Raw genomic sequence first — 18,245 nt, forward strand, 5'->3', positions numbered from 1 at the left:
GACACCAACCACATAGATTCCACTCTGTCCATATGCACAACCGTCATACAGGTGTTTTATGCAGACCTTACTCTAAAATAATAAAAAAAATATATATATTATCTGCTATTATCTTTAAAAAGATGGTATTGGAGTATATTTATAACTGAGATGGCAGAAATGCAACATGGATTAAAACAGGCACATGAGACGGACCATGCTGTAGCCTTCACACAGAAATCGTTGAGGTATGTTTCTATCTAACAACACAAAATGAAAAAAAAAAAAGCAGCGAAAGATACAGTAAAAGCACATTTGAGATAACTGAAAGTGGCTCAATGAGTGGATATGTAATTGTGAAGTAGATAGATACTTTAAAACAAAAGGTGCAAAATAATCAAGCATTAATATGAGAAAACATGAAGTCCAAATAAGCTAGGTAACATTATGACATTAGCACCGTTTTGAAGTACTGCCATACACATGAGGTTTTTAAAAAAAAGACTTTAAAAAGTAGAGAAAACTAAGACAATCTAACTGAATTCTTCCACAGTGGTTCTTACCGGATTGGTTTAAGTCATAAATGTTATTATCATTTTGTTTGGCCTTTTGTTTCTCTCTCATGACATTTGTTAAATTTAGAAAACAAAAGGGTATAACTTTGTTGATTGAACAGTACATTATGGAAGAAAAGACATAATTAACATACACTAGACTGCATGGCGGGACTATACACTGTTGCATCCCCTTTGAACAAGATTAAATCTGTATATAGTTGTTTTATATTGCTTACAGTTACACAACACAGTGGATCACATGTCAGAAAAATGATTGTGGGGCTGCCAGAAAAAGTTGGGTAATTTACATGGACAGGAGGGTTGGTCCTAGTGGCCACAGCTGGGAGCCATCGCATCACTGTAGCCCTGAGGAAAGAAAATAACAGGGGAGGGATTTACTTCCAGAACAACCACAGTTTCTATACTGTATGCATGTCCCACAGTATAACAAGCAGGAACTGACTGTCTCTGTTTGCTGAACAAAAGTTGAGACATGCTTCCCCCTTGTGGATGTTTTAACAGCCAAGAGGATAAAGGCGAACACCAACCTCAGCTGTCAGTTGTGGGCACACATGATGACCGCCGTGATCTGCACATAGTTTTCTATGGGATAAAGCAACAAACATATTTATTCTTCTTGAGAACATATGTAAGGACGTTTGCACAAAGGCAATAGGTAGCTTCATTTACCTAAGTCTACATCTGCTGTCTAATATTTTACAAAAAGGCTGATGAGACTTATTCTACTATCAAAGTATTAGGAATGTTTATGTATCTCCTTACAATAAAGGAAAGTTGAATTTGGTGTAAAGCCATGTTTTTTTTCCATATTCATAGAGAAGTAAGTCTGCAACCAAGAATAACTTCTCAATTTTATTTTTGATATATGTAGGCCTGGACTCTTGTGTATTCTACCTTTGTATGAAGGCGATGATGAAGGACTGTGTCAGATAGCCATGGATGTCTTAAGGCCTCAGATGCCCCCATCCTCCAGCTGATGACAAACACAGCAACATCATTTATACGTTTTAAATCCTTAAGCACAGAGACAGACCACGGAGTGAGATGATGGATACCTTTTATTCACCACCAGTAGTTTGGAAATGAAGTCTTTGGCTTCCTCAGATGTATCCACAAACTCTTGTTCCTCAAAGTTCCACTTACAGGCCAGGATGTTATTGAGAGTCTCGTTGTCATCATCACCCAGGAAGGGACAGAGACCACTCAGACTTATAGGAAGAGACAGACGAATCATTAATACTGAAAATCGGATTCATGGACTTTTTGTGTGGATGCATTTGTGCGTTTCCTTACAGCATGTAGGTGATAACGCCGAGACTCCACATGTCTGTGTTGAATGATACAAAGTCGTAGTTGATGACTTCAGGAGCGAGAAACTCTGGAGTACCAAAGTTTACCCGCAGTTTCTCCCGAGGTTTATATCTAGATGTGGAATAATTACAAGTCATTACATTTTGCATGCTTACAGACGATTAAACGGTTAATAAAATAAAAGGAAATAGCTGTACTTACATTCTAGCAAGACCAAAGTCGATGATTTTGATCTTGTTTGTGACTCTGCTCACACACAGAATGTTTTCCGGCTGGAATCATGAACAAAAATAAAATCCGTAAGTAACCAACTTAATTTCACTGTGAGAAAGCAACCCTCATTACTGTTACCTTTAAGTCCAGATGTAGAATGTACATTTTGTGCATGTGCTGCAGACCATCACAGATCTGTCTGATAAACACCACAGCATCCAGCTCCATTAGAGTGTAGTTCTCATCAATGATCCTGTCAAACAGCTCCCCGCCACCAACACTGCAATTAGAAACAAATGCATGATCTTTCAAGGTTAAGCATTGATAAAGTCTGAAAGTCTTCAGTGTTGTTTTTAAACATAGTCATGTAAACTACAAAGCCAAAAACAATAGAACTTACAAGAAATAAGTTGACCCAAATTCAACCAGGCATTATTGAATAATTTCTACTTTCAAAGTCTACAAAGGTTCTCGATAAGCTGTTTTGAAGGAAATAAACATGTGGAGGAAATGTGAAAAAAGGAGTGCATACTATTCAAGTACAAGGATGATGTCATTCCTTGACTCATAAGCTGCATAGAGCTGGATCAGGTTGGCATGGTCCAGATTATTCATGACCTGGATCTCATTCTTCACCACCTCCTACCAAAAACACAGGCGCAGACAGATACACAGCCAGATGCAGACAGGAGCCGACAAACAGACAGAGAGGCAGACAGTCAAGCGAGCAGACAAACACAGACATATACATACACACAAACACACGTACACAATGAGATGTATCAGCTGTTCTCTGCTATGAGACAATGCATCTTCTCTTCTAGGTCAAATATTTCTCACCTAAGTGAGAAGTATTTCCCTGCTTCTGTTCCAAGTGGCCTTGTCTTGTACTGCTATGTACTAAAAATGGTTACTAAGCCTCTGCTTTTTATATCATGTGGTGCGGCTCTCACTGTAGTGTTGAAATGGGACTAATCTCCTCTCATGAATGCTCGGGTGCTTTACCTTTTCTTTCAGACTCCTGGCTTTGATGACCTTTGCTGCCAAAGTGAGGCCAGAGGAGTTTTCAACACATTTGTGCACCTGACCAAAGCGACCCCTGGAAGAGAGGGCGGGAAAAAAAACACTAAGTTCATAGCTGCAGAGTAAAAGTCAGTGCACTTCTCTATTACTTTAAATAGAACGTCTGAGCAGCCTAGTAAAAGTGTTTTATGTTTCCATGATATATCAAAAACTGATATTCCCTCAGGCAGAGAAGTTTTAGTGATGGACAGCGTTGTTGCTTAATCGGTTATTTCATTAAATCTGAGCTGGGTTCTGTCTCCTCTTTGAAGACTTGGATTAACACTTAGTGATTAGCTACCAGCTGGCACCAGGGATATAGTTTCACATACCACTCAGGCCTGAGGTAAAAATAACCGCTGTGACTCTAAAGTTATGAACCAAGAGAGAGGAGAGGGGGGGAGGGTTACGCAATTAAGCTATATTGGAATTGAGGCGCTCTTTCTCGCTCCCTTTGATCGGTCAGAAATCAATTGGTCATCGACAGCCTTCATTTTGTAACGTGACATGTTGCTCACCCGCCCAGGACCTCCTGCCAGTTGATGGTGTAGAAGTTGATGATCTGGTTGGGCTTAGCAGAAACAATACGGTGATTAAAAGGAGCCGATGGAGGAGGGCCAATATCTGAATTAGGAGGGCAGAAAAACATATATAATCTGGTTTAATAAGATAGGAGGAACGTGAGAACATAAGAGCTTCATTGTTTATCAGCTGCGGTGAGGCTTCTGAATGAGTACACGGCTGCTATAATCAATTAGCACATTGTGCATTGACTCAGCCAGTGTTTGTTGTTTTAATATTACAGAGGAGTAACAGTGCTTTTTTCATAGTCCAAGTGCCAGACTACTTCTAGAGCTTTATCTTACATCACACTACTGCACGGTACCAACTTATCACTCTGGGATCCTGCAGGAAGGTTATATAAGAAAGCCTTTGACGCAGAGATTTTGTACAGAAATTTCACCGGATTGTTTTATGTAAAAGATGACGTCAATATTAAAGCATTTGAAAAATATTAGTTAACCATGACTTTGTAAAATGTCACCGTTGCTTTTCACCCACTAGAATATATGTTGTACACTCCTCCTCATTTCTTGTTCGAAATCATGAATTTAACAATATTTACTGTATATTTTGTTTACAGTATTTGTGTCCTTCCATCGTTTTTCTTTTAATTGTGTGCACCATCAGCGCAATGCCCATTCCATCAAATTTAAATATTACTTGCCAATGAATTCTATTTTAAGTTCAAGACAGAGTCCAGAGTTGTTGTTTTTTTTTTTTTTACACACCTCAATAAGTTTAAGTATTAAATAAATCACACTTGCAAATTATCAAGTCTATTAATCTATAATGAAGCATTTTAAAATCATAAGGGAAAATTTCTGAATGGAGCATTTTCTCTTTTAGTAAAGTACATGGTTAAAGCCACTTTAACCATCTTTAAACATTTAGGTGTAGTTTTAAATGCCTTAAGTCTCCGCACTTAAGGCATTAAAACTACTACTTTTTTTTTTTATGTTTGCCTCTATTTGATAGGGCAGTGGAAAGAAGGAAAGCAGGCAGAGAGATCGTGAGTGGGGAATGAAATGCGGGGAGGGAGCCACACGTCAGACTCAAACCCGGACCTCTTGCCTAGAGGACCACAGCCTTGGTTCATTGGGCACAACTTAAATGCTAGGCACTCTGCTGACAGTGGATAAAACTTGTTAACAGTACCCATGATTGCAGACTCACCGATATAGTACCGCTCTACATCTTCATCATCATCATCCTCCTCCTCCTCCTCTGCAGCGTTTTCCTTTCTTGCGCTCTCCAACCTTTGTTTTAGGTCAAACTGGATTTCGACTCCTTCTGCTTGGAAGAAAGCCCAGCCCTCAGACTGACACCTCTGATCACACTCCTTGTTGTCTTCCTTCTTGTCCTCCTCCACCACCTGTGTGTTTGTGTGGTCCTCCACTTCAAAGTGTTCCTCAGTCACAAAGGATTTTGTGCTTGTGATGCTCACATCAGGTGTCTGGTCTTTTTCCCCAGAAGATGAGGGGGCCTCTTTGATGTCATCTCTGCTAGGAAAAAAATGTCAAAATGTCTGTTTGTTTTTTCCATTGTGTTCTGTAATTGTGTAGCTTTCCTCAATTGATATGGCAAAAGTTTATCCAACACCTAACCAAAAAAATTAGGTTATGACAAGCCTGGATAACTGTTACGTGAAATTATAAATGAACAGATGTTTTCTGTTTAAAACCAATATATTTATAATTTCATGATTTGTTTATAAATCACTAAAACACTATAAATGTTTATTTTCTAAATTAATTATTACCAAAATATGTAAGATTGGGAAAGGCAATTTCTGTATTTTTACACTACAACTGAAATGGCAAATTATGGCTAAATAATTCTTTGAACAACATATTAGAAAGTCCAAGCACATGATATTACCTTGTAGCAGTGAGCTCCTTCTCCTCCTCAGGGGCAGCCTCGACCACATCTTCAGCAGCAGAAGCACTCTCGTCCTTTATTCCCTTTGGTTCACTATCCTTTTCTTCAAGCTCAGATTCCTTCTCTGTATCTGTTGCCTCCTCCTTCACTTCCTCCTCCTCTTCCTCAACAACTATGTCCTCAGCCTGATCTCCCTCAATCACAGTCACTTGGGAATCTTCGCGCAGGTAGTTCACCAGGTTGCAAGCAGGGTCGTAAAGTTGTTGATCTTTAGGGGAAACTCCAGCCTCCAGATCCAATAATCCAGAGCTTGGCTGCTGACCTGATTTCTCTGTGTTCTCTCTGTTCAGTTTCTGCACCTCCTCCAAAAGCAAAGCCTGCTTCTTCAGAGAGATATTTTCTGCAGAACGTCCCAAAAAATCTTGGTTTAGTTTCTGAGAATAGCTCTCAGACAGACAGATAGACAGATAGACAGATAGACAGATAGACAGATAGATAGATAGATAGATAGATAGATAGATAGATAGATAGATAGATAGATAGATAGATAGATAGATAGATAGATAGATAGATAGATAGAAAAATCTGAAATACTTTTGAATGTATGCTTATATTTTTGTCATTTTCAGCACCTGTTGTGTCTGGGGGTTTCATCTTCTTCTGAGCTTTCAGACCCTTTGGGCTCAGACACGGCTTATCTGTCCCATCTTTACCTTTGTGGTCCTTCAACTGTGAAACCAAAGAAACTCTTCAGTGTATCACAAATAGAGATTTACATTTTAAAAGATGTTACATCCACTAAAAAGTTGTTTTTCTTATACTCACTTATACTTATACTTATACTTATACTCTAATATTTTATACCTTGGTCAGGACTATTTGAAGCCCCAAAGCTAAATCAAAAGGCTACAATGTTATTTTTTCTCTATCATCTCACAAAACGTAATTGTCTCGTCTGAACAATTAGCTAAGTGAGTTCACAGATCAAAGACAGCATCTTTAAAATTAAAACATGAAGAACATGACTCCAGCGTGAAGCAAAACAAAAAGCACATGAAGTGTATTTAGAAGAAAAAGACCAGTTCCTGTATACGTACAGTCCATAAGCACAATAAACCTACAAAGTTTCCACATTTGCGAGTGGCGAGGAAATGCTTTGGTCCACGGAGCTTTATCTTGTGAGCAGTCTGAGGAGAACTGGACTCACATGCAGGAGTTATCACTTGAATCCCTTTACTGGCTTTATTAGAGGTAGATTTCTATTAAAAAGACAAGATGGCAATGCTTAGTAGGGTTATATGAATGCACATGAAACAGAAAAAAATCAACATGTTAAGAATGAACATAAAACAGAGAGATAGGACGTGGATTTGATGAAGGCTTACACATCAAACACTAACAGATCCGATTAATAACGTAATAAAAAGACAGCGACAGGTTGAACCGATAAAGTTAGGGTCACATTTCAAACAGACCTCATAAACAATGAATCAAAAACAAAATGAATATATCAATGATGTGAGAGCAACAGGTTGATTTGATGAAGTTAGAGTCACATGTAATGCAAAAAACATGACAAATAAGTTGAGTCAGGTAATTCGATGAAAAAGAAAAAAAAAAACTTTTTAAAAAAAGAAAGGAAAAAAAAGGAAAAGAACTTGCAGCTCACAATGAGTGCCTGTCTCCATGCACAGGCTGGCTGTTATGATGGCATGCCTTTGATTATTCATGGCAGATGGATAGACGGGCAGTGAATTTATAGCTTATCACTTGTTGCACTCAGCAATGGAATGCATGGTTGACCCCCCTGAGTGGAAAATATTACAAACGACCGTAGGCTGTTGTTCAAGTTTCTCAGCTGAGGAAACTCACTAAACACTCTGTGATCAGGTTCACATGGAAAAACCTGTCTTGAACCCAAGGGGTCTCACATTTGTCCTCTGAACGCTGTCGTGAGGTAAACAGCTCAGGAGGATATTTCCAGTGCAGTGTTTCCCCGGTGACAGCTGTGTTTACCAGAGTTCAACACTATGATTGGGTGATGGGTGAAAGCGTGAGGAGGCCATAGTAGCAGGTATTGCATGTTATATATCTCACACCTATGGAGGTTGGGGCAGAGGGGGCAGCCAGGCAGGTGCTGTGACAACCAGAGAAATTCCCTGAAATTTGAGTCACACACAAACCATCAGGCTGGCCAGTGGTCATAAATCATCAGGATATAATCTCACCGGAAAAACTGAGACCCAAACTTTTACTTGGCTTGAGTTAAAAAAATGTGCAACTTAATTTAACAGATATATTAGTTCAACAATTTGCCACACTGTCTCCACAGACATTAATATTCTTCCATGTCTATGATGATTATGTGTCACATGGCATCACAGCCACTAAGGTGAGTTTGCGTTTTGCTTGTATGAGGTCACCGAGAAAATGAGATATGACTTGGACTTGTGCAACCACACAAGTGATTGGAGAGTGGTGATAACATGTTTCGGGTCTGTAAGAGCAACACTTAGTGACCTTTTATAGGGTCATGATCTATCTTATGGTTGCATAATGAAGCAAAATACTCAGACTCTAGGGGTGACCTGAGTTTCAAAGAAATTAAAAAGGGTTAATTTCACCCAAGCCAAAATTCATATCTAATCCATCACTATTTTTGTAACTTTTCTGAGCCTTTAATAGCAACTCCTAAAACACTGCACGCCATGTTATGTGTATACTGGAACCTCTACATCAAATGTTCTGTGACAGCTTTTTTTAGCAGGACACTCAGTAAAACTTTATGAAGAGTTATTTTGAGCCACAGGAAGTTCAGTAGTTTGCAACGGAGCACATGGCACAGACTTAGGGCGATAATTATCAATACCTTCATTTAAATAGATGGTAACAAGCGATGACGGAAATGGAGACTTATTGGTGATAAAACAGAAATGTGCATTGTTTAAGCAAGTCATCGGAAGAGAGGAAAGAGAGAACGATAGGAAGCCTGACTCATCACAATTCCTAGAAACCCGACCCCTGTTTAGCTGAGGGGTTCACAGTCCTTCTAGACTACAAACACAGCAGCCCTCATCCAAAAACAGCATTTCTAAACCGGGCCACTTACATTTTACCCCTGCTCTCACTCCAACCCCTGGGGGTCCCTTCATGCCTCGGAGGCCACTTTGAGTAGATCCAACAAGTATAAATGTGAGTTTAACATGGCCTGTCAATAAGCGATATATAAATTGTGCAGTAGCTTACATAGCACTGTGAAATTAGCTTTCTTAATCACCTCAGCTTCAATCAGCACTTGGCAAGTGTGAACATGCCAGATCCCAGACACTACAGTTACCCCCATACGCTATAGATGGTATTGAAAACACCAGACCAACCAACAGTCACAGGCCATACAAGTGTTGAAGTGGTCAGTGTTGCTGCATGATCATTTGTCACATGTTGTATCAGGAGCAAGAGGATCTATGAAAGATCTATGAAACCAAAGTCCAATTGAAAATACAACGCAACGTGTGCAACATGTATGTTGATGGATCCTTTACATGATCTGACAATACTTTTGGACTTGTCAATTTTCATAAACCTAGGTAAAATCTTCAACATTTTAACGATAGCTAAAGCTATACTATGCCTCCAGAAGGTGTCAACTTAAAGCAAAGATTTGAATGCACATGGTTATTTCAAGCTCACCTTGTCAAGCTTCTTGCCTATTGTGTCTGTAGACGATCTCTTCTTAACGGCTTGCTTCCCTTTATTGTCTTTGGACTTGGAGCCCTTTCGAGCAACAGGGCCTTTGAACATCAGCTCCATAACCTTCGAGCTCTTCACCGTCTCACCAATGAAGCTGATCACCTGCTGCATGCTGAGGACCAGCTTCTCCATCCCTTCCAGCTTCTGAGCCTGCTGCTCGGACCGCTGGTTCACCACTGTCATTATGGTGCTCAATTCCTGACAGATCTCCTTCACCTCTCGCCCCACCACCTGGGTCTGGTTCACCATCTTGGGCGGAAGATGAATCTCCTCATGGTCAACCTTCAGGTTCTCCATATCCTTTTCGATGAAGTCGATGTCCTGAGACATACCATCCAGTCGGTTGAGGACCTTTTCTTGAATGTTGATGAGTTTGTCCATCTTGCTGCTGAGTGACTCAATCCTGTTTTGGATGAGGTCAATGTTCGAGTTCTCGCCATCCTCTGCTTTCATTACCGAGGAACTCATGGCTTCTTGTGATATAAAAATCACGTCTGGACACCAAAATGAGGAATAAGCAGGACCAGTAGTGTCCGTGAAACGGAAGAAAATAGCTTTTCAAATTGTGTAGCCAGCTCTTCCCTTCAGTGCTCCCAGTTAGTGTGCAAACATTTAAAAATACAAAAAGGTGGAAAAGAAGTGGTACAAGGTCAAAAATCACCAGCCACCAGAAATCCAGATGAAGATTTGTAATCCTCTAAAGCTGCAAGGCTCTGGTCGCATGCATAAAAACCCTCTCTGTTTCTCTCACTCTTTATCCCCAGCCGGCACCTGCCTCTCTCCACGCTGGAAATGGTATTAAGAATGTAGTGAGCCGGTGTCCCTAAATGTAAATGGACAGCCTACGTCAGCAGGGGTCAAGTGTTTTGGGTGGGGGCTTGGCACTGCTTGGGCTATGAGACATTTGAGAGCCTTTAAGTGTTAAGCCCACCTCCGTCACTCGAATGCTGGCTGTCAAAATGGTCACTGTGCATGGCGCTTCTTCAGTGTGTGACAATGCTCATTCATACAGTATTTCCTACTCAGCTGACATTTACAATAAGTCGTTGTAGCAGATGAACATGTCTGTTCGAAATGGTTGAGATATCCAAAAAAAGAAGAAGCACATGCAGGTTGTTTTTCTATTTTTATTTTAAACTTGTCAGTTGAAGGACACATTTTTAAAAAATCACGATTTCAAAATGCAATTTCAAAATGTTCATGGTGTTCAAAAGTGTGAAAGAAAAGAGAGAGAGAGCCTGTTGGTTATCTGACTCTGCTGTATGTGAGTCTGTCTATAGATGACAGTGAATGAGAGCCATGTTGCAATGCAAATTCCCCCTTTATCTCTAGAATGCCTGTAACATGTCAGGGGGAAAGAGGAAGCCTGTGGCTCCTGGCTGAGGGGAGCTACAGTAAGATGTTTAGTCCCTCTGCTGAAAGAAGAGAAGGCGAACTCAGGTGATTTATAGGATGACCCGTCTTCTGTCAAAAACATTCACTGATAACCTTGCTTGAGTAAAGGATCATTTTTAACTTAGCTCTGGTAATATGATCGGAATCCATGTTCTCTATAAATCCAAATATATGTGATTTACTCCGACAACAGACATGTGTTAATGTTAACTGACAGGGTATACACAGATATTTAATTCCAAAGCAAACACTGAGCAACACTCGAGATGAAGTGTTTAAGAATGGGCAACTAGATGCAATAATAAATTTTGTTACTCAACCTATTCATTGCAAATTACTCCTCCATTTTTGTTCCCATAAAATCGGCTTATAATTGACCTTAAATGGAATCCAACTATCCTCAAGCCACCATGTTGTCAATTCTTTTGAAAACAGAGGCACAGTGACGCAAACTGAGCCACAGTGACCCCAGCCAAACTCACTTCACTCCCTTGGTTCAAGTCAAAACCTGGTCTCAGGGGTGCAAACACCAAGGAGGGAAGTCTACTTGGCAGATGAATTGGAGTCAAGTAGGGTTAAGGGGAGGTAAGGTAACAAACGAGACTATAGTCACTGCACTGAGCTGCAAGATACTTTTTCTTCTTTTCGTGAAAAGAACCACGCCGCTCTGTGCAAAGCCTTTAAAATGTTCCTACACTAATAAGAGTAGATTAACCTACTGCATTTCCCCCTGTATTCTTATTGTATCTATTCTGGGCTCACTCGCAAAAGATTGCCACAGTGGAAAGAACTCTGACAGTGCAGACACAGATGGGAGTAAAATCAGCCATCAATATCACGACAGAGACGGGTCACTTACACCTGTCCATGAATTCCAACAGATGACAGACAACAAAGGTCAATTTCTGCATGTTGTGTAAATGTAAGCTCATGAACAGCCAGCTTTCTAATGCAGACGTGTGCATCAAAGCACGCTGGATTCCTTAACGCGAAAGTCGGAAAAAATTAATTGTGACAGGAATTTAGCAAACATTCTGCAACACAGTTTTAGACAACTTGTTTTGCAGCATGTTAAAGGTCAGTTTGCATGCCATTGATTGCATGATCATTATATCTTGCCCTACTAAAGGGTTGGGGGCACTTTAAGGTGATCAAACCCTGCAGGGGATATAAACAGGCCTTGGCCTCAGGAGCCTATGACACAGAGCAAATATCAAGTGTATATCACTTACACTTTACAGTGAAACTAATGCCAAAGAAAGTAACAGCATCATGACTGGGACTCAAAATCCTCTCTCACCTTCTCTGCCAAGCCCAAGCATGTGTACACACAGAGCGAGCAACTGAGAAACACTGGCCTGACTACTAGTGCATGATGGAAATGCTGTTAAGTTAAAGTGACAGCAAGTTAAGGACTGCACAAAGTTTCAACCGCACTAATGTGCAGAAAGCTCACATCATCAAGATATTTAATGTTCTGTTTGTGTCCTTGCTGACCCCTTGTTGCTGTTGGCAGTTTGAATGCCTTCTTACTGATGCCAGGAGTGGAACAATTTTAAGGGTAAATCTATTAAGTAAGTAAATCTCTTAGCTCATTACTCCATTCATGACAACATGCCACTTGAGGCTTGAGCCCCGTTCAAAGGAGCGACATCAAGGTAGCATAGGGCTTAGCCATAGGTCAATTGTTAACAGTCTTTGCTTCAAACAGCTTTTTTATGTTGTACAACGACAAAAGGGTTTAATCCTTAATTATTCAAATGGATTAGATTAGATTGATAATTAAAGGTGCTGCAACATGGCCAGTCTGACTCCAGCTGTAGACCTCTACTCAGGTCCCATTTCCTTTCTGCATTTGCCTTCTCTGTATCTAATACAAACTAAAAATAACTTTATTTATCCTTATTTAGATATTTGTACATCATTTTTCAGGCAATCAGCAACTCAGTGACTGATTGCAGCTTTAATCAAGTGAGATTTATGTTGATGTCAACATGAAAAAAGGCCTAAAAAATTGTTTTGTATGCACTACTACAAACTACACAAAGCCTTTAATTAAATAATATGCATGCACTTAAATGAATGTTTACAGTTTATGCTCTCCCCTCTCTGAACAATCAGTTCTTCTGGAAGGTTAGACAGTTGAACACTGTGACCTGCGTGGTCCTCCGTGTTAGGATTTTGTTTGGCACTGGGACAAGGTGAACTGTTAAAAATGGAGCAGCACCTCCCTAACAGAGAACACAATGTCCTGGGGAGCAGCGAGGCAGCCGATGTGGCTACTGTCCAGTCACCTCTTCAGACTCTACTGACACACGCCACAGCCTGCCAGTTCTGGCATCGCATTCTCTCGGAAACTTGTGGGCTTAAATGTGTGTGAGAGCCGTGAAACTTAACTCCTCATGCTAATGTCTAAGACATCCCCTCTGTTCTTTCCCCCCATCAGCTCAGGTTTTCTTTAGGAATGTAAACACATTTTGCCGGTGCACTTTGATAGACTGTTTGGCTTTAAGATCATCACTACATCAAGTCTTAATGTATAGGTCATATTATTGCCCCAGAATATATGCATACATGTACATGTCAGTGTGCCTAATGAACTGTAATGTGCACATGTTAATCTTTAAGATTGTCTCAATGAAAAAGAGGTTACATGTGGACTGATGCCTTTTAGCTTCTGATGAAAAAAATCAAATCGCTATTTCGTCTAATTGCTCATTTACGATTTTAAACAGCAGGACGTACCTGTAAAAAGGGGGGGAGGGGGGTATAAAATATGAGGTATAAAAGACTGTGAGTGTAGCTAGCACATGTGGGATTTAATATGAATATTTTTAGGATATATATTTCATATCCATTACAGTCTGTAAGAAGCCAAGTTCACATATGAGGGTTTTAACCATGGAGGACTAAACAGCACCTGTTTATTTGAGAAACTAGTTCAGTTCAGTTTGGTCACATTTAACACTAATTTATCAATATGAAAGTAATTGGTTCTGTTATATGGTGCAAATTAAGTTTCAAAGAGATTACATTAATTTTCAAAGGGTTTAAGTACAAATGATGCATGAATGAACTTAACTGGCTTAGTTAAATAGGTTTTGTTTCTTATTTTAACTGTGATTCAGTTCAAATAATCTCATTTGTATGGAATTGAGAAATGTCAGGAAAGCAAAGTGCCATTATTGGAGGAAAAAGTGTTTCATAAACTATTATCATCATTTTGAAAATATAAGATTCAATGTTTTAGATTTTTCTATGACATTTCTTTTCTGTTGCTTTTTCAACCACATCCAGAGCAACAGTGATGTAAACACTGCGCAAATGCAAGGCAGTAATATCTTGAACCACTAGATGGCGGCAAAATCCATTTTTTCAAAGTGGTTCATGACGCAGGAACACTGGCGCGCGCGGAGTGCCTGACAGGCTCTACCACTAGAGCTCACTGTACCTCTACAAGAAGAGTCGGCGAATAGCCTCATAAACACCATCAACAACTTACTTCATGTTTTATATGTCCTGCTGCTATCTGTACATATAGAAGCAAAAAATAACAACTAACCAGTTTTATCTTTCACAAAGATACTGAGCATCACATTACTGCTTGAAGGATTAGCCAACATATGTTGAGTTTACTAATCTGATGTGACATTTAGCTGGAGGATCAGTGCCAAACATACACTCATAATTGCCCAGATTATGTACTAATGAAATTATCTTTTAAGGCAGCACATATGCAGGAATAAAAGGTTTCTTCACAAAACAGTTAAGAACTATTTAAAGACAAATACAATTAAAAAAAAAAAAAAGTTGTATGAAAAATGAATATAGCCTATAATACAAAGTGAAGAGGCTACACTGTTCATATCAAACAAACTTACTGGCAAGCTAGCTGTTGGGGATAACTTTAAAATAAAAAGAGGTGCTTATCTGTCATGTGAGGTTTACATAATTAAAGCACTATTCTTCAAGCAGAAACTCATCTCCATCACTTGTTGAATATGTTGTAAGTTGAGAGCCTATAGTACAATATAGCCTATACTACAATAGAGTAAGAACATGCCTCTGCTATCCAATACTAGCTCTAATACCTCCTGTGTTGAATCAAAGTTGTAAGATGAATATTAAAGTTCTTGCTGTACATTATCTATGAAATAATGTGTTTGATGTCAATGAAAAACCTTTGCCTTATCAGATAGAGCTAGCAATAACAATATAAAAAATGATGCCATATCAAATGAGAATTTGTTGTTGTTGAACATGAAGGGGACCTTTTATCTACTGGAACTCGCACATGTGAGCTGTAGAGCATATGAGAGAAAACTCAACAAATAATAAGCGTAAGGAGAAAGAAAGAAGTGTTGAAACAAATCAATGTGTCAGTCAAACCTAATCGACTACCTCCTCCCACTTAATTGGACATTCCCATGAGAGGACGCTGAGATTATCAGAGGAGGTTATTAAATGTTAGTCTTTCCTCAGCTGCTGCTGTCCTCTCTGAAGACAGGCCAAAAGATGCAGGAAGGATCCAGTCTGTATTTAAACGCATCAAGGCTTTTGCTTTAATTACTGTTAAGAAGCAAGCACAGCTCTGTGTGAGCTCTGAATACAATAAATGATGTGACACCCTGCAGATTCTACTACACCCCAGTTTGTGTAATGCTTCATATTGGGCTGTTTGTGCAAGTACCTGACAGAATGTGTAACAAAAGTAAACACTAAATACAACGTAGTAGATTGCTATTTAAAGTTTTTTATAAAACCTCATTGAATCAAATACTTACCTTATTATGTTTACAAGCCATCTCAAATCAGTTAAAAAAATGTAGCAGTTTAAAATCAATACAATATTTGAGAACTGATAAAATAACACAAAACACACCACCATGATACTCCAATAGATCAATATTTTATAACACCCCACAACAAAATCACCTGAAAGTGTTTCCTCAAAATCATTTAACCTTCGAAAAAGCTGTATAAATAACTCTGGATGAACAGTTATGTTATGCATAGTCAGTATCAACAAATTAATAAACTAAGACATGTTTTGATGAACTAAGCCATGATCTTCTCTCAGCCAGCCACAGTGAAATGTTTTTTTTTCTAAAGATCTCAGGACTGACGTGGAAAATCGATTTCAGAAAGCAAAATGCGCAAAAGAATTAAAACATATATGCTCTGATAAATGTAGATGAACATTGCTAGGACATTAACATTTTATGTCTCACATCCAAAACCCCCAATAATGTAGAGTGGAGTTCCTCAGCAAACATTTAAAACAGTCAAACAGTATATTTACCTGAATTGCAGGTGGAGCGGTTGTTCTGCACCTCCTCCTGAAGCAGAGTAAACCACACAGCCTGCGCCAGAGGTAGGAGGCAACCGCACACATGCTGTTGACTAGCCAAATGTCCCAGCCTGTGACAAGGTTCTCCATGGCCTTAACTTTCCTCTTCATCCTTCGACTCTGGCTTTTCTCTTCCTATCTTTAACTACAAAGGACCTCTTGGAGCTTATGGAGAAGAGTCTCAAGTGGTGATTCAGAGGAGATGACAGTTCCCTCCCGGGGTACAGACCGCCCTAATTTTAATACTAGGCTCCACAGTCTCTGTTAATTCAGTCAACCCCCACTCCCAGCAGCAGAAAGAGCAAGAGGACGGCCAGTTTGTCCTCGTGACAAAAGAGTGACAGGTGCCAGCAGTGGGTGACTGACAGACTAACTCACTATAGCATTTATTTAATCCTTCTGTTCTCACTGAAAAAGAAAGGCTTTCATTCTCTTCTTAGAAAGTGATTCTGAATGAACATGAGGAAAAGTTAACCAGAAGCCAAAATTAAGATTGAACACAGCGCTGACATTGAAAAGTGAGAAAATGATGATAGGCGTTGTGGTCTTCCTGTCAACACACACATACACATACACACACACACACACACTTGGATGTGGTGTCAATAAACGGCCTGTGCTATTGAATTACTCCCTTAAATGTCACGCAGACTATCACATGGCTGATTACACTCAATGGGCTCAACTGAGCTGTTTTTACATTCACTTATATGGTTTGATCCCTAAATCACAGCCATGTGTACATTAAAAGATAAATACGCAGACTGACAGGTGCACACGCTCAGCAAAGGCTGAAAGGAATGACAATAAGAAAATGGAAGCAAATTCAGAAACATAGCGAATTCAAAAGCAAATGCATACGTCTCAAACAAACGCAGCGGCTGAAACACTGCAAATAAAAACAAACAGGCTGCAAAAAGCCTGAGCAGATGCATGAACGTCAAAAGCTGCTGCAAATACATACATGATACAAACATTCATATTCAGAAAACAACTGCAAATACATAAATGCTGCAAATGCAGCTTTTTTAACAAAAGGGCTGCAGGCCTGAAGGGTTGCTTTGTGGGACAGTTTATTATTGAGGGTAGAGAGTGAGGGAAACCAGGCACTGAAACTTTTGTTTAGATAAATTACTTTGTCATTAAACACCACAGAATAACATCAGGAGCTTTAGAGCGAATCCAGCCTGGATTTTAACACCAGGTAAGAGACAGCTGAGCTCAGTTGTGCCTGGAGCTACGCTAGCTGTGGCACTCCAGTTCGAACAACAGTGTGAAGGTTGGTATAGTTTAATATTACACCCAGATTTTAAACTTGATCTAATTACAAGTTGTTTTTGACTTGTTTCTGTATCAATTTGCAGTGGGTTTTCCTCAATTTAAGTTGTTTCAGCCTTTGCTCAGCTCTTTCATCGGTCAGTCAACGTAGGTAACAATATAAAATGCAGATTATTTAAGCATAGATTCTACTATGCATGCAATATCAAATAAAGGACTATTCTAATTCTAATATCTCTAAGGGCCGTCAAACTCAACCATGTAATACATATCAGCGACACTCCGGGTTTGATAGCAACATGGCTTCAAAGCCAAGAATGCATCATCTGGCTGGCAGTAGGCAAAGTTATGTACAGCATGTCTGGATATCTTGCCAGCCACTTCTGACTTCTCCAGCACCTCTGCCAGACACAATCATGAGCTCACGTATGGATAGGAGCTTTTTTCTCAGCGCGCGAATGAATTTCTCGGCTGCCAAGGAGTTAAACAAAAGAAAAGTATTCTTTGATTGCTCACAATGTCTTAGTTTGGTGACGTATCTAATCTATCATTCACTTAACATTTGGTACTCGATTATTGCGCCTCATTGAATTTCCCTCAGGATCAATCAATCAATCAATCAATCAATCAATCAATCAATCTATCTATCTATCTATCTATCTATCTATCATAATTTGCTGTATTATGTTCTGGTTCTTCTGGTAAATATTAGCTAAATTTAACTTCAAAATGTTCATTACTTCAAAGAAAAACCTGTCAGAGTTGTTTTAAACTATTATCTTCTCACCAGAAGGATTCTTGGTGTACCTCATGCTTGTTTTTAAAATTGGGACTTTTACCACCCTCTGCTGGTGTGCTTTAAGTATCAAAAGGCTGATTCAAAGAAG

General features: G+C 39.4%; 1 protein-coding gene across 4 annotated transcripts; it reads right to left on the minus strand.

Annotated features, from left to right (window-relative positions):
* Positions 1-468: 468 nt before the first annotated feature.
* Positions 469-10,115, minus strand: mylk4a (myosin light chain kinase family, member 4a). 4 transcript variants are annotated; one of them, XM_079348273.1, is made up of 15 exons: positions 9,276-10,115; positions 6,707-6,844; positions 6,218-6,314; positions 5,586-5,985; positions 4,881-5,209; positions 3,662-3,767; positions 3,087-3,180; positions 2,614-2,723; positions 2,220-2,361; positions 2,070-2,140; positions 1,851-1,979; positions 1,613-1,765; positions 1,452-1,530; positions 1,085-1,139; positions 469-902 (listed from the first exon to the last, which is right to left on the minus strand). In XM_079348273.1, exons 1-14 carry the CDS (start codon positions 9,801-9,803, stop codon positions 1,086-1,088), a joined length of 2,430 nt encoding a protein of 809 aa, XP_079204399.1. In that variant the 5' UTR covers positions 9,804-10,115; the 3' UTR covers positions 469-902; position 1,085. The 4 variants fall into 4 exon arrangements, with proteins under 4 accessions (XP_079204399.1, XP_079204398.1, XP_079204397.1 ...); XM_079348272.1 differs by having other exon boundaries at positions 4,881-5,206; positions 6,683-6,844; XM_079348271.1 differs by having other exon boundaries at positions 6,683-6,844.
* Positions 10,116-18,245: the final 8,130 nt, after the last annotated feature.

Source organism: Symphodus melops (genome assembly GCF_947650265.1).
Source record: "Symphodus melops genome assembly, chromosome: 7".
In the NCBI taxonomy this organism is placed as follows: Eukaryota; Metazoa; Chordata; class Actinopteri; order Labriformes; family Labridae; genus Symphodus; species Symphodus melops.